Source organism: Nannobrachium achirus, assembly GCF_963921795.1.
Source record: "Nannobrachium achirus genome assembly, chromosome: 23".
In the NCBI taxonomy this organism is placed as follows: domain Eukaryota; kingdom Metazoa; phylum Chordata; class Actinopteri; order Myctophiformes; family Myctophidae; genus Nannobrachium; species Nannobrachium achirus.
The window spans coordinates 41,501,502-41,519,001 of record NC_137830.1 but is presented as its reverse complement, the minus strand read 5'-3'; the positions used below and the strand labels follow the sequence as shown (position 1 = coordinate 41,519,001).

General features: G+C 45.5%; 1 protein-coding gene across 1 annotated transcript in view; it reads right to left on the bottom strand.

Moving 5' to 3' along the window:
* The window catches only part of magi2a (membrane associated guanylate kinase, WW and PDZ domain containing 2a), a gene marked incomplete at both ends in the record, with an annotated part of 355,201 nt that overhangs the window by 85,490 nt on the left and 252,211 nt on the right, over window positions 1-17,500 (bottom strand). Inside the window, 3 exons of the mRNA XM_080754102.1 lie at window positions 7,331-7,513; window positions 10,485-10,606; window positions 15,016-15,073. Coding sequence (XP_080610228.1) covers window positions 7,331-7,513; window positions 10,485-10,606; window positions 15,016-15,073 — 363 coding nt within the window. The remainder of the gene's footprint in view (window positions 1-7,330; window positions 7,514-10,484; window positions 10,607-15,015; window positions 15,074-17,500) is intronic.

The following is a 17,500-nucleotide window of genomic DNA, read 5'->3' as shown; positions in this document are numbered from 1 at the left end:
GTTTTTATTCGTAGTTTTCGTCAGTGAAAAAATGTAGTCGTCAAACATTTTTTTGCCATAGTTTTAATCTGTGAAATCAACACTGGCGGCAATCAACTTCCTCACAGCCACAAGTTCCCTGTTCTAAATCAGTGGTTCTCAACCTTTTCAGGCCGCGACTCCCCAAATAAACATATTTGAACTAGGACAACCCCACTGCCCTGACGAGCACTAAGAGTTGAGGCATTACATTTAGTATGACACGGTTCTATTGTGAAAATAGCCAATCTACATGCTCTATTAAACTTTGCGAGGCGTTGCGAGCATGTAGATCGGCTATTTTCACAATTTCTGCCTCTAATATTTGGCAATTTGGCCAATCTCTATCTTGTTATTTTAGAGGTGTTAAAAAGTCCTTAAATTGTCAATTTAGAAATGTACAGATACCCTCTATACACTTAGATTTTAAGGTGGTTTATTTACTCTTGAGTGAGAAAACAATGTCGCACATTAAGTCAATCATCTGGGGACCCCCCCCAAATAATATGGTGACCCCGACCCACAGGTTGAGAACCACCACTGTTCGAAATCACCCTGACCTTAACTATAAACGCCACGGCCAACAGAAGCGTGGCCGCTTGTCTCCAGCTCTCCTATCCTTCGCTGTCAAAACCCTCATATTCATAATGACGGATTCACTTCAAGCAAACAGTGCACTCTGTAATAGGTTGTTGACATACAGTAACATGAGGTCTCCTTGACCCTGATACGGATTAGCTGTCATGGACAGAAAACTTAATGGGGTGTGTGAGTGTGTGTGTGTGTGTGTGTGTGTGTGTGTGTGTGTGTGTGTGTGTGTGTGTGTGTGTGTGTGTGTGTGTGTGTGTGTAGAGTGCAAGCCAAGGCTTTATGATTTGTGTATGCGTATGTGTATGTGTAGTCTATTATTATGTGATAATGAACAAAACCACTCTCTGCATTCTGGCAGAGTCAGATTTATAGTATGACAACAATGTCAAATTAGCAGCCCGGATATGTACTGCACAGGTAATTAGAAATCCATGTCCCACAGTGGGTCCGAGGTGGAAGTTCAAATTAGTGCTGTAAGCTCTAATATACAGACAAAGGTTATTGTCCCACTCCCTATTGTGTTACATTTTGCGTGAAACCCAGATTTTATGTTGAATACGCTGAAATGCTTAACATTATTCCCGTCTCCATTTTAGGTTGTATTGTATATGATATTATGCAAATACGTCACATATTGTTACATACAGTGGCTGCCGTTCTGCTGAATTCCCTCCTGTAATAAATGTGGTACAGTGAGCAGGGCTCCAATCCTAAAGACACTAACAACCCGCTAAGATTCGCATTCAGCATCTGAGCTCAACCTCCAAAATTCCATCTACCTCAACATCTTAGCTATACTGTATTGTGCACGTGGCCCTGAACATTTCAATTGTATGTGTAAATCTGGAAGAGCTTCCCGTAGCAGCAAGAAAAAAGAAAAAAAATATCCCACAAGACACGCTGCAATCCTGGAAAAGACGCAACTTAAACAAAAAAACAGTGGCTGTCTATCAGATGCCATCCTTGGCAGTGGAGTTACAGTGTCCTCGTGGAATTGGGATTTTGAAATCTCTGCAAGTGTGGCGGGCGGGTGTGTGGATTCTGATAAAGCCGACGCTAGCTTTGCAGAAGTAGGACACCGAGCCTGGGGGGGTGTGGCGGCGGGGCGGTTGTGAGGGAGAGACGGAGAACAGCGGAGGACGAGAGAGGAGATGTGAGGGGAAGGGAGGCAGGAACATGGGAAAATTGGGAGTCCCTCGATTACTTTTTGGGGCGAAAGAGAACAGCAGGAGGAGTAGGAGGCGGGGATGTAGGGATATGAATCAATGGTGTAAACTAAAGTAACTAATTACATTTGCACAATTGAACTATGTCATTAATATACCTTGGAGTTTTTGTGTGGAAATAAGACCCCTATTTCATAAATAGGCTATTTTAAAATACAAGTTCCCAGCAAGTCGCATTGCGACACGTTGCAAGTTTTTGCTCTGCTATTTTCAAAAAAGTTTTGTACTTTTACTTTGGTACTTTTTGTATATTTTGATGTCAACACTTTTGTACTTTTACTCAAGTAACATGTTGAACACAGGCCTTGCTTTGACTTGTAACAGAGTATTTCTACATTGTGGTATTGCTACTTTTACTTGTAAGTAAAATATTTGAGTACTTCTCCAACCACTGGGTTTGGAGACTGGGGGAGATGAGAGCCTCGGATGCCTCACTTACACGGTGAAGATAATCTATTAGTCTCCCCCAGAGGGGTCCAACACAAACACACACCGTCAGAGGGACTCACCGGCACCATTACCACACTTTCACGTCGCACACCAACACATTCCTACTGTAAGTCAACAAAGCACGTACGGAGCCCTTAAGATCTCCTGTGGTGGAGAAGAAAGATGCTACAAAACAAACACGTCTCAGAGTTTTACAGGGCCTCGTTCTTGCTGCCGGGTGGAAACCTTGTATGTCCAAAACGGTTACTTTTCAGGAAATGGGAAAAAGGGAACCTGTGTTCCAATGGACTCAGTGTAGTTATTACATTTCGTCGCAAGGTCTTGTTGATACAGATGTACCATTTCAAAACTTAACACGTCCAGCCATTGGCAAGCCGCAAGCCAGTAGAACATTGAGCTTGTAGATCAGCTATATTTAGCTACCGTAATTGCTGGACTATAAGCCGCACCTGAATATAAGCAGCACCAGCTAAATTCAGAACGAAAAACAAATGTGTACATATCGTCGTTGTCGGGTGGAAACCTCGTAACTCCAAGTTTCAAATGTGTACGTTCTTTCGCAAAGTAAAGCCCTGCTTCATCATACAAGGCCGTCGCACAAAAGTAGTGAAAACAGCTCATCTACAAACACACTGTAGATCGGCTGTTTTCACTAGCTTAAATCATTTTTAAAATGTTAAATGCAAAACAAACGGTTTTGGACATACAAGGTTTTCACCCGACAACGACGATATACAGGCCACACTTGACTATAAGCCGCAGGTTCCTGCTAGAGCGCCCCTGGTGGCCGTTAGCTGTAAAAATCTATAGATTAGCCGCATCGTTGTATAAGCCGCAGGGTTCAAAACATGGGAAAAAAGTTGCGGCTTATAGTCCGGCAATTGTGGTATTTTTATGACCTTCTCTGACTTCGAAGTTTAAATCTATGTATGAAGGTTGATTCTGCTTTTCAATGGGAATGGAGTGGTTTCTTGCCATTTGCTAGTTTCTGCAAAAATACACTCCACCTGAAAAAAATGCATTTTCAGGAGAAGAGCCGTGAGTTGAAACGGCACATCTGTACTTTTCATTGGTTCAATATTTACAAATCCCACAGACGGACTTTAACTTCACTTAAAAAAAAACATGAAAAAATATTTGTGCGCGACATTGTACCATGACAAAGTAGGGCATTCATTTACGAAAAGAGCTTGAAATTCGGAGATACGAGGTTTCTGGCCAACAGCGACGGCAATGATAAACGAGCAGCATGAACTGTGTGTGTGCTCCCATCCAGAGCAGCAGATAGATACATCAGAGCATGCTGGGAGCATTGACACACCTGCTGGTCCCATGTCCTGACCTTCAGAGCAGCTGCACTGTGCTGCTTTTGTGTGCGTGTTTGTGTGTGTACGTACAGTATGCGTGTTTGTTGCGCGTGTTTATGTAGATACGTACCCTATTTGTGTGTGTGTGTGTGTGTGTGTGTGTGTGTGTGTGTGTGTGTGTGTGCTTGAGTGTGTGCGTGTGAAGTGCTGCAGTCCCCCAGTCCCGCGTGGCTCCAGCCAGGAGTTATGGTGCTCATAAAGTCCCCATCATGATTAATGGAAGAGCACGGCACTGCAGATGGCGCGTACACGCACCCACAAGCACACACACACTAACACTATATGCTTGTGAGGAGATCAACATTTTAGTACGGCGATTTTATGAATGCCGCTAAAAAACATTTGTTTTTAATCCTCTTGTGAGGACCAGGACAATGGTCTATTTCTCAAATTCTACTATATATTTGGGCCTCACGCGTAGAGTAATACACGTACACACTACACCACACCACACTCTCGATCTGGGGACCACCCTTATGGGTCTGTAACTCTGAGAGTGTACAAATGGAGCTAAAAGGCCCCTTATGGGTCTGTAACTCTGAGAGTGTACAAATGAACCCTTATGGGTCTTTAACTCTGAGGATATTACTGTGTAGATTAGTTTTTTCCTCTTCTCAAATGGGGCACGTGGCCTAACGCAGTGGTTCTCAAACTTTGAAATGTGAAGGTCTCCCCTTAACACATGGGCTGCTCAGGTTTATAACATTTCTAGCTGTTGCTGCTGCCGCCGTTCACTCACGCTTTATTTTGAAGAGCCTCGGAAGCTTCGTGCGTGTGCACGTGGGTGTCCACTGACGATTGAGGAAGATAATCCCTTTGTTTACAAACGCTCGCGAAACTAAAATCCAACCGCTGGTCGACCATCGCGTTATAGTGTCGCCGTGAAAACAATCAGATCTCTGCTTCCCTGGCGTTCTTTTCACCTCATTCAGAGATAAAGCCCTTTTTATGTTTCAGAGTAGAATGGAAAACAATGCAACCAGCGCGTGCCTTTTTTTCCTCTCTCCCTCTCTCTCTCTCTGCTACGGGGTGACGTATGGACTCGGGTCATTCAGAGGGCAGGCAGCAGCACGTACAGTTAACCCTTCGTTGACTCGTCCAGGGACGAGACAACTCCTTTTGGCATGGTGACACCTAGTGGCCTTAACTCGTTACTGAACGAGTTTGGCACCATGGTTGTTAAAGGGATATTTCACTTAAAAAAAAAAACTTTTGGTAATTTTATCGCAGGCTGTATTCTTCGATAACTTTTTTCGTTTATTTTTAATAATTTCTTTTTTTTAACTCATACAGTGCCAAACGACTTTTAGATCAACATTCTTACTATGGACTTCCCTGCCAGACGACTTAAATCGACTTTGACTTAGAAAAAAAACATTTTTTTTTTTTTTTTTGGACCCCATTAAATCTAGTAAACATGATTTCAATCGCGATTTTGCATGTTCCACCCCCATACAACCCCATCTTTATACAGGGCAGCCATCTTTGTTTACATAACATGTAAAACATAATGGCTATTATCTCAAGAATGCCTGAACGGATTTCCAATCTTTTTTTTTTGTTTGAAAGCTGTGAACAGCCTGCACAAACATGGTGCATGATCTGTGCATGGGCGTGCATGATCTGTGCACTATAAATTACATGGAAGTCTATGGAGATTTTCTGGCAATAATGCCACTCGAGGGCATATTTAATTGGCAGTAACTGAGTTAACGAAATGTTTTTTATCCCGCGATTTTTGCAACCCATTTTTCTCACCCGGTGACTACCTAACCTGTAGTCCTGGTTTCCGCTCTCCCCCTGCCGCGCCAGGGGACATTGGGGAGCACCCGGCTGGCTAGGGGTAGTATGGAAACCAGGACTACTGCATGTTTTTGTGTGAGGTCCTATGCCCAAGGAGACACGGGGAGAACATGCAAACTCACCAAAGAGAGGCCCCATCACCAACCCCACCTAGGGTGTGGGTGCTGATGACACAGGTGGAGGAACACGCCCCCAGCGCCCACAGCTTCCCCCGGCGGGAATCGAACCCAGGACCTTCCAACTGTGAGGCGAAGTGCTAACCACTGCACCACCATGCCCCTTTTTAATAATTTTTGATTGTATTTCTTTTTTCCATTTTCCCAAAGAATTTTTAAAAATAAATGAAAAAAGTTATTGAAAAAACTTGGCCTGCTCATGTTTTAGGAGGGCAGTATGAGTCAACAGAAAAAATAATGGGTGTTTTTAATGAATCTATCATGGTTAAAATAGAGTTTGAAGTTAACTCATACAGTGCCGCCGGCCACAAGGGGCGCTAGAGTGCCAGAAATGTCTCCATAGACCTTCGCTCTAGCTTCCGTCGACACTGTCCCAAGTGCCTTGGGATTTCACTCCAGCCAATGCTATGGGTGACGATAGGAGGAAGGTCTGGGAACACAATCCGGAGAAAATCCTGTCTAAAGATGTGATTTATCATTGGAGTGGGCGGCGCGATGCGGCCGCGTTGCCCGATTACGGGCCGGGGGAAAGGGCTTTCGGTCGGCCGCCTAGATTTTAAATTTAGAGCCAGGCTTGGTGCGGCCTCGGATTATTTTATTAATTTTATTAAAAAAGCCGGACTAGTTCGGGATAGGCACACTGGAATACGTCGCGCCGCCTACAGTGAACATTCGGTGAACATTGGGGGGGGGTCTAAACTTTATTTTAAACCATTTTCAATGGAATAAATCTAGCGTCTCTCGTTGGCTAGCGCTGGACGAGCCGGGACCACCCACGTTGCTCCAAGCAGCTCGGGGTAAGTAAAATAGCAAATAAAATATTGTATTGGATTGAAATAAAGCCGAACTTGTTCGGGATAGGCACTGTAAGGGTTAAAATGGGTGTGTATGGGAAGAGGCCCTGGGCCTGGAGGCAAATTAAAAACTGTTCAGGGTGTTCCTAAAAGCCTGATTCGACAATAAAATGACCCAAAGTTTTTTTTTAACTCTTATTGTGCCAATCCCGAACTAGTTCGGCTTTATTTGGACCTTATTAACGTTCAGGGTGCCGATCCCGAACTAGTTCGGCTTTTTTTTTTTTTTTTTTCGAGCCGGGCCGCCGGCCGTCATCTGTTTTTACGGCCCGCGAGAGCGTCGCGCCATCAATATTTACCATCCACTCCAATGCAATCCAGGATCTTTAGAGCTCATTTTCTCTGTTCCATGCATATCCATGAGGTGTGCAAGGTTTAATCATGGCTAAATCGCCGAAAATAGGGCTTCTAAAATGCTTGGTAGCCAATAGCTAACTTCAAGCTAACTTCATCCTGTTCCTGTTCATGCACAAAGGAAAGTGTTCAGGCGCGTCATGGCTGCGCACGGCTTGTGCATATACAGCGCTTGTCTATGGTGGATTCTATGGCCATTGGGCACCCTCTAGTGGTGAAAAGGTGGCACTGAAAGGGTTAAAGTGAAATATCCCTTTAACTTTGACAGTGTAAAAATGAAACCAAATGGACCCGTTGGTTCTATTTGCTGGTGCATTGCCAAAGTTACAGACTTGTAACGGTCAATTTAGACCCCCATAAAGGAACATAGAGCGTCCCTGAAATCCACTTTGAGAACCACTGGCCTAACACATATCAAACTGGCGGATCTTAAAACTCAAGAGGTTGAGGATGACTGGCGTAATGTCATGCAGGGCCCACTTGTACTGTACCTGTTGCCATCTTGCCGTCAGCCGCCGCCGGGCCGTCGGGGATGACGCTCTTGACCTGGAGGAACTCGTCGGGCTCGTCGCCTCCGATGATGGTGAAGCCGAAGCCCATGTTGCTCTTCTGCAGCGGCGTGGACAGGAAGCTGCCCTTCAGCTGCGTGGGGTCCCGCGTGAACAGCGGCTTCTCTGCAGAGAGACGCGCAGGCGTGAGCGCGTGTGTGTACGACACGCACACACCCCAGTGGCGGACTGCAGTAGACAATTACCGTTACTTGAGTAAATTTGCCTTCTGTGTTCTGTACTCTGCTATTTGTTTTGGTTTCTTTTGGATACTTGCGACTTTCACGGCACTACAAATGTTGTACCACTGCATTTCTAGGAGGGGAAAAAGTACATTTTGAATTAACCACTTAAGCTGTATTTCTTTATTTGTATTATTATACAGTATATATATATATTGTTTTTTTGGAAAAGAATAAATAAATCAGAATGTCAATGCTGCAGTGCATTGATTTTAAAAAGCAAATGTACTTTGTAAGTTGTACTTTTGAATACTATTAATCTTTCAAGCATATACTTTTTAAAGGCAAGTACTAAATACATTTGACAATGAGCTACTTTCACTTGCAGTCGAGTAATATTTGTGTCCCAATCTCACTGAGAGCCAGTCATCTCGGAAAGTACAGCTTTAGACAGGGACTGAAAATACCCTTTTTTTTTTTTTTCACTAAAATGTGATAAAGCCACTAAAGCATTTCATAAATTTCAGGCTACATTTCACTTAAACGCCAGAGCTTAACTCTGCATGTAAATAAGACTTTTTTTAATTAATGTGAGAGATCGTCAGGTCATTTGCAGGTTAAACATTTATTTAGAACTTGAATATCTCAAAAGTAGTATTTCAGCATGGCATCATTCTATAAGCCATATCTTCAAAACTGAAAATGAATAAAAATCCAATGACTGGCTCCCAGCCAAATTGGGACACATTTGACCAGGAGTATCTATACTTTGACTCAAGTACTGGGGTTGACTACTTTGTCCATCACAGGGACACACAAGCGCGCACGTAAGGCACGCACGCACGCACGCACGCACGCACGCACGCACGCACGCACGCACGCACGCACGCACGCACGCACGCACGCACGCACGCACGCACGCACGCACGCACGCACGCACGCACGCACGCACGCACGCACGCACGCACGCACGCACGCACGCACGCACGCACGCACGCACGCACGCACGCACGCACGCACGCACGCACGCACACACACACACACACACACACACACACACACACACACACACACACACACACACACACACACACACACACACACACACACACACACACACACACACACACACACACACACACACAGACAGACAGACAGACAGACAGACCAACCTACAGTAATTAACATTATGCTACACAGCAGGGAAAGAAAGGTCCTGGATGCTGATGCAGGATAAAGTTGGCGTAAGGCGCGAGGCAGGAGCAGGTAAGGCTTATCCACAGAGGAGGAGGAGGAGGAGGAAGCATCGCATCCACAGGAGAAGCAGGGAATGGTTTGGACCGCAGCGCTGGCTGGTGCTGAGAGATGCAGGTATGGTACGCTACTTTGTTTTTTAGTGCTATTGCCGAGTCCTTCTCTGGCACAATTTAAGGCTAAGTTATCATTTCATCTGGTACTCTCATCCCATGCCAGAAAGCTGGAAAGAACACGGAAGCGGAACAGCAAAGACATGAAATGGTGAGGGGGCTGGGCAGGGGGCTGGACGGAGGGCTGGGCGGGGGGGGGGGGGGGGGGGGCTGGGGCGAGCGCTGCCGGAACGGAGAGAGTTCCACGGTGCAAGCTTGTATCCGTCCCATCCTACGTTCCCAAGGAAGCGGCATTCGCAACGCTGTTAAAAGTGACATGCTGTCAGGAATGACTCGGGAACCACCAGTTCCAGGAGAGGATGCTGGGAGAGGGGGAGGGGCGGCGGGGAGCCTGCAGAAAGAGGGGAGGGAAGGAGAACTGGGAGATTTCTGAAAAGGAGAGCTTCTGGCTGTAGCAAACGAGTGACTCTCGGCTGCCAACAAGCTTTGTCACACTCAACCAAATCTCCCGTCCTTTCACCTCCTCGGAGGGAAGACGTGGCTGGTGTGCCACGCTGCACGTTCGCTCACATATGAGGCGGCAGGGGGGGGGGGGGGCACGACTAAGACGTGCGCCCCCCCCGCAAATCCCCCCTCGAATGGCCACAGGGGCCAGACTCGGCTCGTTAGCTTGCATGCTTACAGTCAGCCGGCTGGTGTTGAACGAGACGCAGGCAGGCAGGCAGGCAGGCGGGGAGAGGGAAACAACAGTAAGCCTCCTTGTGTCGTCTCTCCTGGCCTACTTACTGACAAAGTGCCACAGGGAGAGGGGGCTGCCGACGGGCTGCTCTAGCACCACGGCGCAGGTGTGGAGAGGAGGACGCTCTGGCTGCTGCTGCTGCTGTTGGAGGTGCGGGCACGCGTTCATCTGCCTCGTCAGAACGTGCCGGAGGGGGCACGCCGAGGCCGCTGCCGCCCTGCGGCCCGCGGGCGGCGAGCTGCCGCCCTCCCTGAGGCCGTGGGCCATGGTGGAGAGTCTGGGGAGGACGCCGCAAGGGCAAACATCCTCCACTGACGTGGGGGAGAGGCGAGAGAGAGGGGGAGAGGAGGAGGCGGGAGGATGGAGGATTCGGACAAAGGGGGGAAGGGGGAGGGGGGGGCGGAGAGGTTGGAGAGAGAGAAAGCTTCACTGGACTGTACACGAAGGAGCGTAACCACGGAGACCGCGGCTCTCAAGTGGTCGGCCGCTACGTTACTGCGGAAACGGACCTCCTCCACTTCACAGGCCACCCGGGCGGTCCTCTTAGAGACGTCTCCTACACTCATTGTGACACAATGGACATGAATAGACAACTGAGCAGTGGCTGCCGGCAAAGCAGTGAGTACAGAAAGGTGACAGCCATACGCTCGGAGAAAACCCAAGTGTTCGTTTGAATTCAACGCTGTCGGCATACATGGAAAATAAAGAGCTTCAATTTAAAACGAGGAATTCTCCGTTTGGGAAAGGAAGACTAAATCTTACAAAATTTATAGTGGAAAAACTGTGAGAAAGAAAACTAAAAGCCTTACCTCTGTAAATAGTAGGGAGGGGCAGTGATGACAGACCCTGGCTTTGCATCTGCTGCTGCTGCTGAACTCTCCTCTTAGCCTCCAGGACTGGGTTCTCAAACTGGGTCCTTCGGTTTATGTGGCTGCGGTGACAACACAAAGAAGAGGCAAATTTGGTTCCCCTCTCGCGCACATACAGCAGATCTGAAAAATCCTGGTGCTATTGAGGCTTTGGCTGTGATGATTAATTAAGTGGCCAAGTCCCAGATTATGTAATCGACCCGCAGCATTGCTTTGCTGAGTAAAGTGAGCAAACAGGCTCCCAAGTAGAATAATGTTACTCATTAACTGGGTGGTTTCCTGAAATTGGAATATAAAAAGACGCAGGGGCGTCAATTGGGTATGGCAGGGGTATGCAGCTGCCATACCCTGGGTCCAGGGGGAACAATAAAAGTTACTTTTAAATATAAATCCATGAATGTCTCTTTGTCTATCTGTACTGGTTATTATGTTGTTAAATTACAGTAAAATAACTACAAATGCAAAAATGTACAAATTGGTCACTTTAACAAGGTATTATAATTATATTCTCCACACTTGTATTCTCCCCATCTTGACAGAATGGTATATTCCCAGGTTCAGCAGGTCAGCTGCACAGGTGCAATGCATTATTGTTAATTGTGGCACGTTTATTAATATGCCAAGTTTAGCTGCACTTGAATAACCGTTCCAGGCTGCCATATCCAGCCCAAGAAACCTTAGAAACGGAGGAAAAAACTAAATGCACTTCTTAAAATAAATGTATCTGTTGCTAAGGTATGGCAACATGACTGGTGTCTTGCACGCGCGCAAAGTACCTTAGCTTTTTCTGAACTGACGCCACTGAAAACACGTCCAAGTCTCCATTTCCTTTTCACGTCCCACGTCACTTTCGATTTAGTTTGTGTGGGGGGGAGTTGAAGGCTATAAATACTGTAACCTTTCTGCGAAACAATTAGTTGTCGTTAGATGGCTCCCTTTCTCTCTGGAGACTGCTTTGCATCCTCGCACTCCTGCTTATACAGAAAGTATGTGCACTTGCGTCAACCATCCTACCCACAAACTCTCACTTTAGTCCCTGTCATCCTCACGTGTTGCTCACATATTGACGTAATGAGACTGTTCCTGGTTCATTCATGGCGTTTGGGGTGTGTCAGTCTAAACCAGTGGTTCTCAAAGTGGGGTCTGGAGGGGTCCTTGAGGGAGTTCCAGGGGGTCCCCAGCTAAATGATAATTAGGAGCCAAATGGTCCTTTATGGGTCTGTAACTCTCAGAGTTAAATTAACATTGATTTTACAATATAAGTTCAAGTTCAAGTTCAAGTCAGTTTATTGTCTGTTTACACAGAAATTTGTTGTAATGTGCATACAGTGCCTACTAAAAACAAATACACCACAATAAAAACACAGACACATACAGACTACCACACAACACAAGGCCAGCAATAAAACAAATCCACCTTGAAATTGTCCAATTCCAAAAATCCTAAAAGTTCATTCCAAATTTCTAAAAGTTCATTCACCTATCTACCCCCCTTCTTCTTGTTTAGGAGGGTGATGGCATGGGGCACAAAAGATTTCTTGGTCCTTTGCAACTTGCACCGTGCGGCTCTGAGCCGCCTCCCCGATGGGAGAAGCTCAAACTCCTCGTGGAGGGGGTGAGAGGGACTGTCCGCCATTTTTTGGGCCAGACGCACTACTGCAGCATTCTGGCTTTCAAGGAAGCCTTGATTAATGGGCCGACCGATGATTTTCGAGGCCATTTTGATCAGTCCAACCACTCTGTTTTTAACTTGTACCGTTAGACTGTTGTACCACACAGTGCCGCAGTATTGGATGATACTCTGTATGGTGGAACGGTAGAAGAGGTGTAGTATTTCCGGGCTCGCCCCGTGGGCCCTCAGTCTCCTCAAAAAGTACATGCGTTGCTGCACTTTGGCACAGACGTGATCCACCTGGATGGACCAGCCCAGGGTGTGGTCTACCCACACACCCAGGTATTTGTAGGATTCCACCTGTTTCACAGGTATGTTGTGAATAAATTGGGGTCTCAGAGATAGAAATGGCATTAAATGGGGGTCCGTAGCCTGATGCATGTCAAACTGGGGGTCCTTGAAAGGATAATGGTTCAGAATCACTGGCACTGCTAACACCGTACATATCTTCTCTTATTTGGGTCCCTGGCATATCTTTTCAAATGGGGGTCCGCGGGCTAATAGGTGTCAATTTGGGGGTCCTCAACATGAAAAAGTTTGGTGCATTGCCGAGCACCGCTCCGACGAGACCTCCCCCGCCGGGAGTGACGTCCCGGCAGTCTAAAAATAAACCTGCCCACCGCCCCCCCGACACCTTCGGGACGCGTCCAGCGAGACATACTGGACGGTACGACTCTGACTGAATGAGGAACTTAATGGATCAGCATCGAGGCCACCGGCCACTGCCCACACAACACCTGCTCTACGTAGATAGGGAATCCACAGCACACGGAATCCATAATTACCACCAGAGGCAGCGACACAGATCACGTTCAACCCAGAGTCAACTCAAACAAAGGGTCAAACTCGTTCTTCTTTTAAGGCCTTACCGAAGGCCTTAAAGGAGTGTGGATCACTAGCATCCTTTAAAATCGCCCTGAAAAGCCACTTACAGGCAGCAGCCGTTCGCAACTGGTAAAAACAAACATAGCCCAGCCCTCCCCTCCCCTGACCCTTCCTTGTATTTACCTACCGTATGTTATTTTTATTTTTTTTAATGTCACCCCACACCTTTTTTTTCCTGACTATATCTACTGCATAGTACTGTGTTATATCCGTCTGTCATTCAATGTTATATGAGATACTTCAATGGTTTCCTATGAAAGGATCTCCTTTTAGTAGACCTTGTATCAGTGAACTGTACCGTCATGAAACTGTACCTTTTCCTATACAAACTTCTAATAAAGTCGTCAATCAATCAATCAAATGCAGGACACAGAGGCGTAATTTCTGAATGAAATAGGGGGTGGCAAAAAAAATAAGTTACCACGGCTCCATTTCTAAACTAGCAAAAATAGTGGATCTTATAAGCTCTCAGCGCGTCGCCAAGTGACACGCTGAGAGCTTGTGGATTCACTATTTACACTATTTGTTTGGGGGGGGGGGGGGGGGGGGGGGGCGAAAATGAAAAATGTTTGAAAATGTTCGCCTAAAATGAAATTCCCAAGACAGGATTGCCACGTTGAAAAGTGGTTAATAAATGAACGACTGCATACAATAAAAGGCTGATCTAGATGATAACACCTGTCGCATCGATTGCAATGAAACCAGATCACTAGGGCAGTGGTTCTCAAAGTGGATTCCAGGGACTCTCTATAGCAGGGGTCTTCAACAGGGGGTCCGCGACCCCTAGGGGGTCCGCGGAGGTACTGCAGGGGGTCTGCGAAATTATTGCTTAAAAAAAACTAAAAAACTAAAAATGTTTTTTTTTTTTCACATTTATGTTAAAAAATTAATCATGATTCTATCCATTTTGAATAGCTTGAATACATGATTACTATGCAATTGACAGATTGTTGATATTATTGACATTGGTTCTCAGTTAATAAGTAGTATGTTTAGAAATGGTAGTGGTACGGCCCACCCTGCTCGCTGTAACTTGTACATGTTTAAAATATGTCGTAGCCCCGACCCCCCCACCCTACGAGGTGGTAGGGGGTCCCTGCTCCATCCTCCCATCAGTTTGGGGGTCCCCGGCCTGAAAACGTTGAAGACCCCTGCTCTATAGGTTCCTTTAGGTTGGTCCAAATTGACCCATACAAGTATGCAACTCTGACAGTGTACAAATGGAACCAAATGAACCCTAACAGGTCCATTTGGTTCCATTTGTACACTGTCAGAGTTACCGTTGTTTCCTGTTGAGATTGGCAGATTTCACCCAGGTTTTTTTCCTCTCACTCACGCCATTTTGTCTGCTGACCTCACTCAGCAACGATATGAAAATAAATTAAAATAAACAAAAATTCAAATAAAACAATTCACAGGGGGCAAGCAGTGATCACCCCATGATGTGCACTGCAATGTAGTTTCAAATGCACAGCTATTTTTAGAGTAAAAAAAGAAAAAAGACCCGTGTGACATGTGTGATCTTGGCAGGTTGCCCCAGGAAATGTGCCAATCTCAACAGGAAACAATGGTAAGGGGAGACCTTGAAATTTGAAGGTTTGAGAAACGTTGCATTAGGGAGTGGCAACTGCCATCCCCTGATGACCCAAATGATGACCCTGCTTGTTTTTATGAAGAAACTTCATTATTATGATCTAACACACAAAGACACGGATCATATAGCCACTGTTCACACGCACAAACACACTTCCTCTTGGTGGGCCATTAGTCTCCAGACAAAAAAAAGCAGCTGCATCCTGGCCACAGAGCCAGTGTTGTATGCATGGTAATAAATATGATTAATACAGCGTGCCACTTGGCTACAGCGGAAATCAAAAGCAGCCCCATTACATATTAAACATGCACCCGACTTACTCGACATAGTAGCTGCCGTAAATGGGGTCATCGATTTTCTCCCAGCCGTATGGAAGCTCTGTAAAAAAAAAAAAACAAGAAAACAATAATGAAGGACTTATTTATTCTACAGGTACACGGGTCTTCATAAATCAATTTACAGTGCATTATATTGTCATTTAGTTGCTAGACCTACTGGTTGTGTCAAAAAAAGAATTCACATTACTGACCGCCATGGCTTGTGAGTATTCCAAGTCGTTGGTCGGAATCTCATTATTCATTTAAGACATTTTCTAAAAAAGGGTCTGATTCATACGTACTGTGTACCGTCACATATAAAAAATATCAGATCTACAAGCTCATAACGTGCTACAATGAAATGAACCAGTAGATCTGATATTTTATGTGCTGTATGTTAGACATCTCTATAGCACAGGGTGAAAATAAAGTGGATCCTTTGCTGTGTGAACAGCACAAACACCACTAAATATTAATATGAACTGGAACATATTGTATATTTGTAAAATATGTATACACTGCATAATTTGGATATAAATGTTGCGTTTTGATGTGAAACCACTGCATACATTATGAGCTACAAAACAAATATGTATTAAATGTGTGCAAGCCTTCGAGGCATTCACAGAGTCTTCTATTGGATTTCAGTTTGTCTTCAAAAATGACAAACTCAAGGCGCAATTACTGACAGATTAAACATGATAGTTTTAATTGAAAGCCTATTAGTTAGAAGATGAGACAATGTGAGTCATTGTCAGAATGGGAATAGGACTTGGCAGTGTATTAATGTAAATGTCATAAAGTTATTCATAATGGATTGATGAAAGAAAGCAGGGAATGGGTTGAAACATTTAACATGTAAATGAATAACTTGATAAAATGCCAATTTAAATTAATGAGCTGAGTAAGCTGATTAATACAATTATAGTCATCGCTGATCTCCCCTTCCCAGGGATTGAAGGATTGGGTTAAACCCAATTTATATATAAAGAAAAAAAATCAAACCTCGGTTCGAAGTGGAGCGGTGAATCTGAGCAGCTATACCCTGTGTGTGTGTGTGTGTGTGTGTGTGTGTGTGTGTGTGTGTGTGTGTGTGTGTGTGTGTGTGTGTGTGTGTGTGTGTGTGTGTGTGTGTGTGCGCGAGTGTTGAGTGTGCCTGGCCTGCACAACAGCGCCCCTCCTTTAACTTGTGTGGTGTGTGTGGCCACTCGAGGTATTGCCAGGCTACAGACACGGACGGCCAGCCAGCCAGCCAGCCAGCCAGCCAGCCAGCCAGCCAGCCAGCCAGCCAGCCAGCCACATACCCACGGATATACCTGTCTATTGGAAGCGCTTTCACCGCTCCAAAAAAACCCTGATCGTTCCGGGGTTATGATTGGCTGAGCCATGTTCGAAGCCATTGTAAAATGATCTATAAACACACACCTGTGACTGCATGTATCAGTATTATTGTACCAGCGAGGTGCAGAGATTCCGTTAGCCGGTATTTACCAGCCATTGGCCGGTTAAATGTTTAATTGGCCGGTAATTATAAAGTCCACCGGCCACCGTGGCCGGCTGGGAAAATGCCTCTTAGGCTATTTTATCATTTAATGTTATTATTCACATAATTATTTGTCTAAAGCAGTAAAGCTACAACCATTAAAACCTATCATAATTTTTAATTTGTATCATGTTCTGTGAGTCTGACGACAGCGGAGCTCACCGCTGCTGCTGCTGCTGCTGCTAAATGCTGCGCTGTGCGCATTAGATCAGTCTATATTCGTCGTACGATGGTTACGTGCATTGAAAATATCAGAGCTTCAAGCTCACAACAAGTCAGCAACGCGCGGCGCTGTGAGCTTGTATGTCTGCTATTTTAGATACGCAGGACGGCCATACGGAGAAGCACACATCACGTTTCACCACTGACAATTCCAGCAGCTTGTCCAAATCAGCGCTATACAGCGTGGGTTTAGTGTTATGATCCGAACAGAACTGGGGTTCTTCCGAGGTAATCTAGACCAAGCTGGACCCAGTAGACGATAATAAAAAAGGGACCCGAACTCTGTGGAATCACATGGATTATACAAGCACGCAAATGACTTTCTGATCGCATGGATGTGATACCACTGTACGGTGGTCAAAGCAACAGACTAACAGAGGCAAGTCAACCTTCCTCCTTGCGCCATCATAACATAACATTAACAAAACAAAACAAAGGTTGTATGTTTGCATATTAAGGTTTAATGAGACGTGAAGCCAAAATCATATACTAACTTATTAATTTGTAGGCCACTGTGTGGCAGGGCACGCAAACGGTTCGCTTGAGTTTGTCCACTTTAACCTATTCACTTCTTTTTTGGCAAGCGATCTAGGCCTACATAAGTAGATAGTTAGGGTATTATTTCGTTAACTCAGGAAAATATTGCAATTGCATCTGTAATAAAGAGGAGCCCAGCGCTATAATTATCAGTTGGGTGCACGGTGCACCATGCACACGCACATA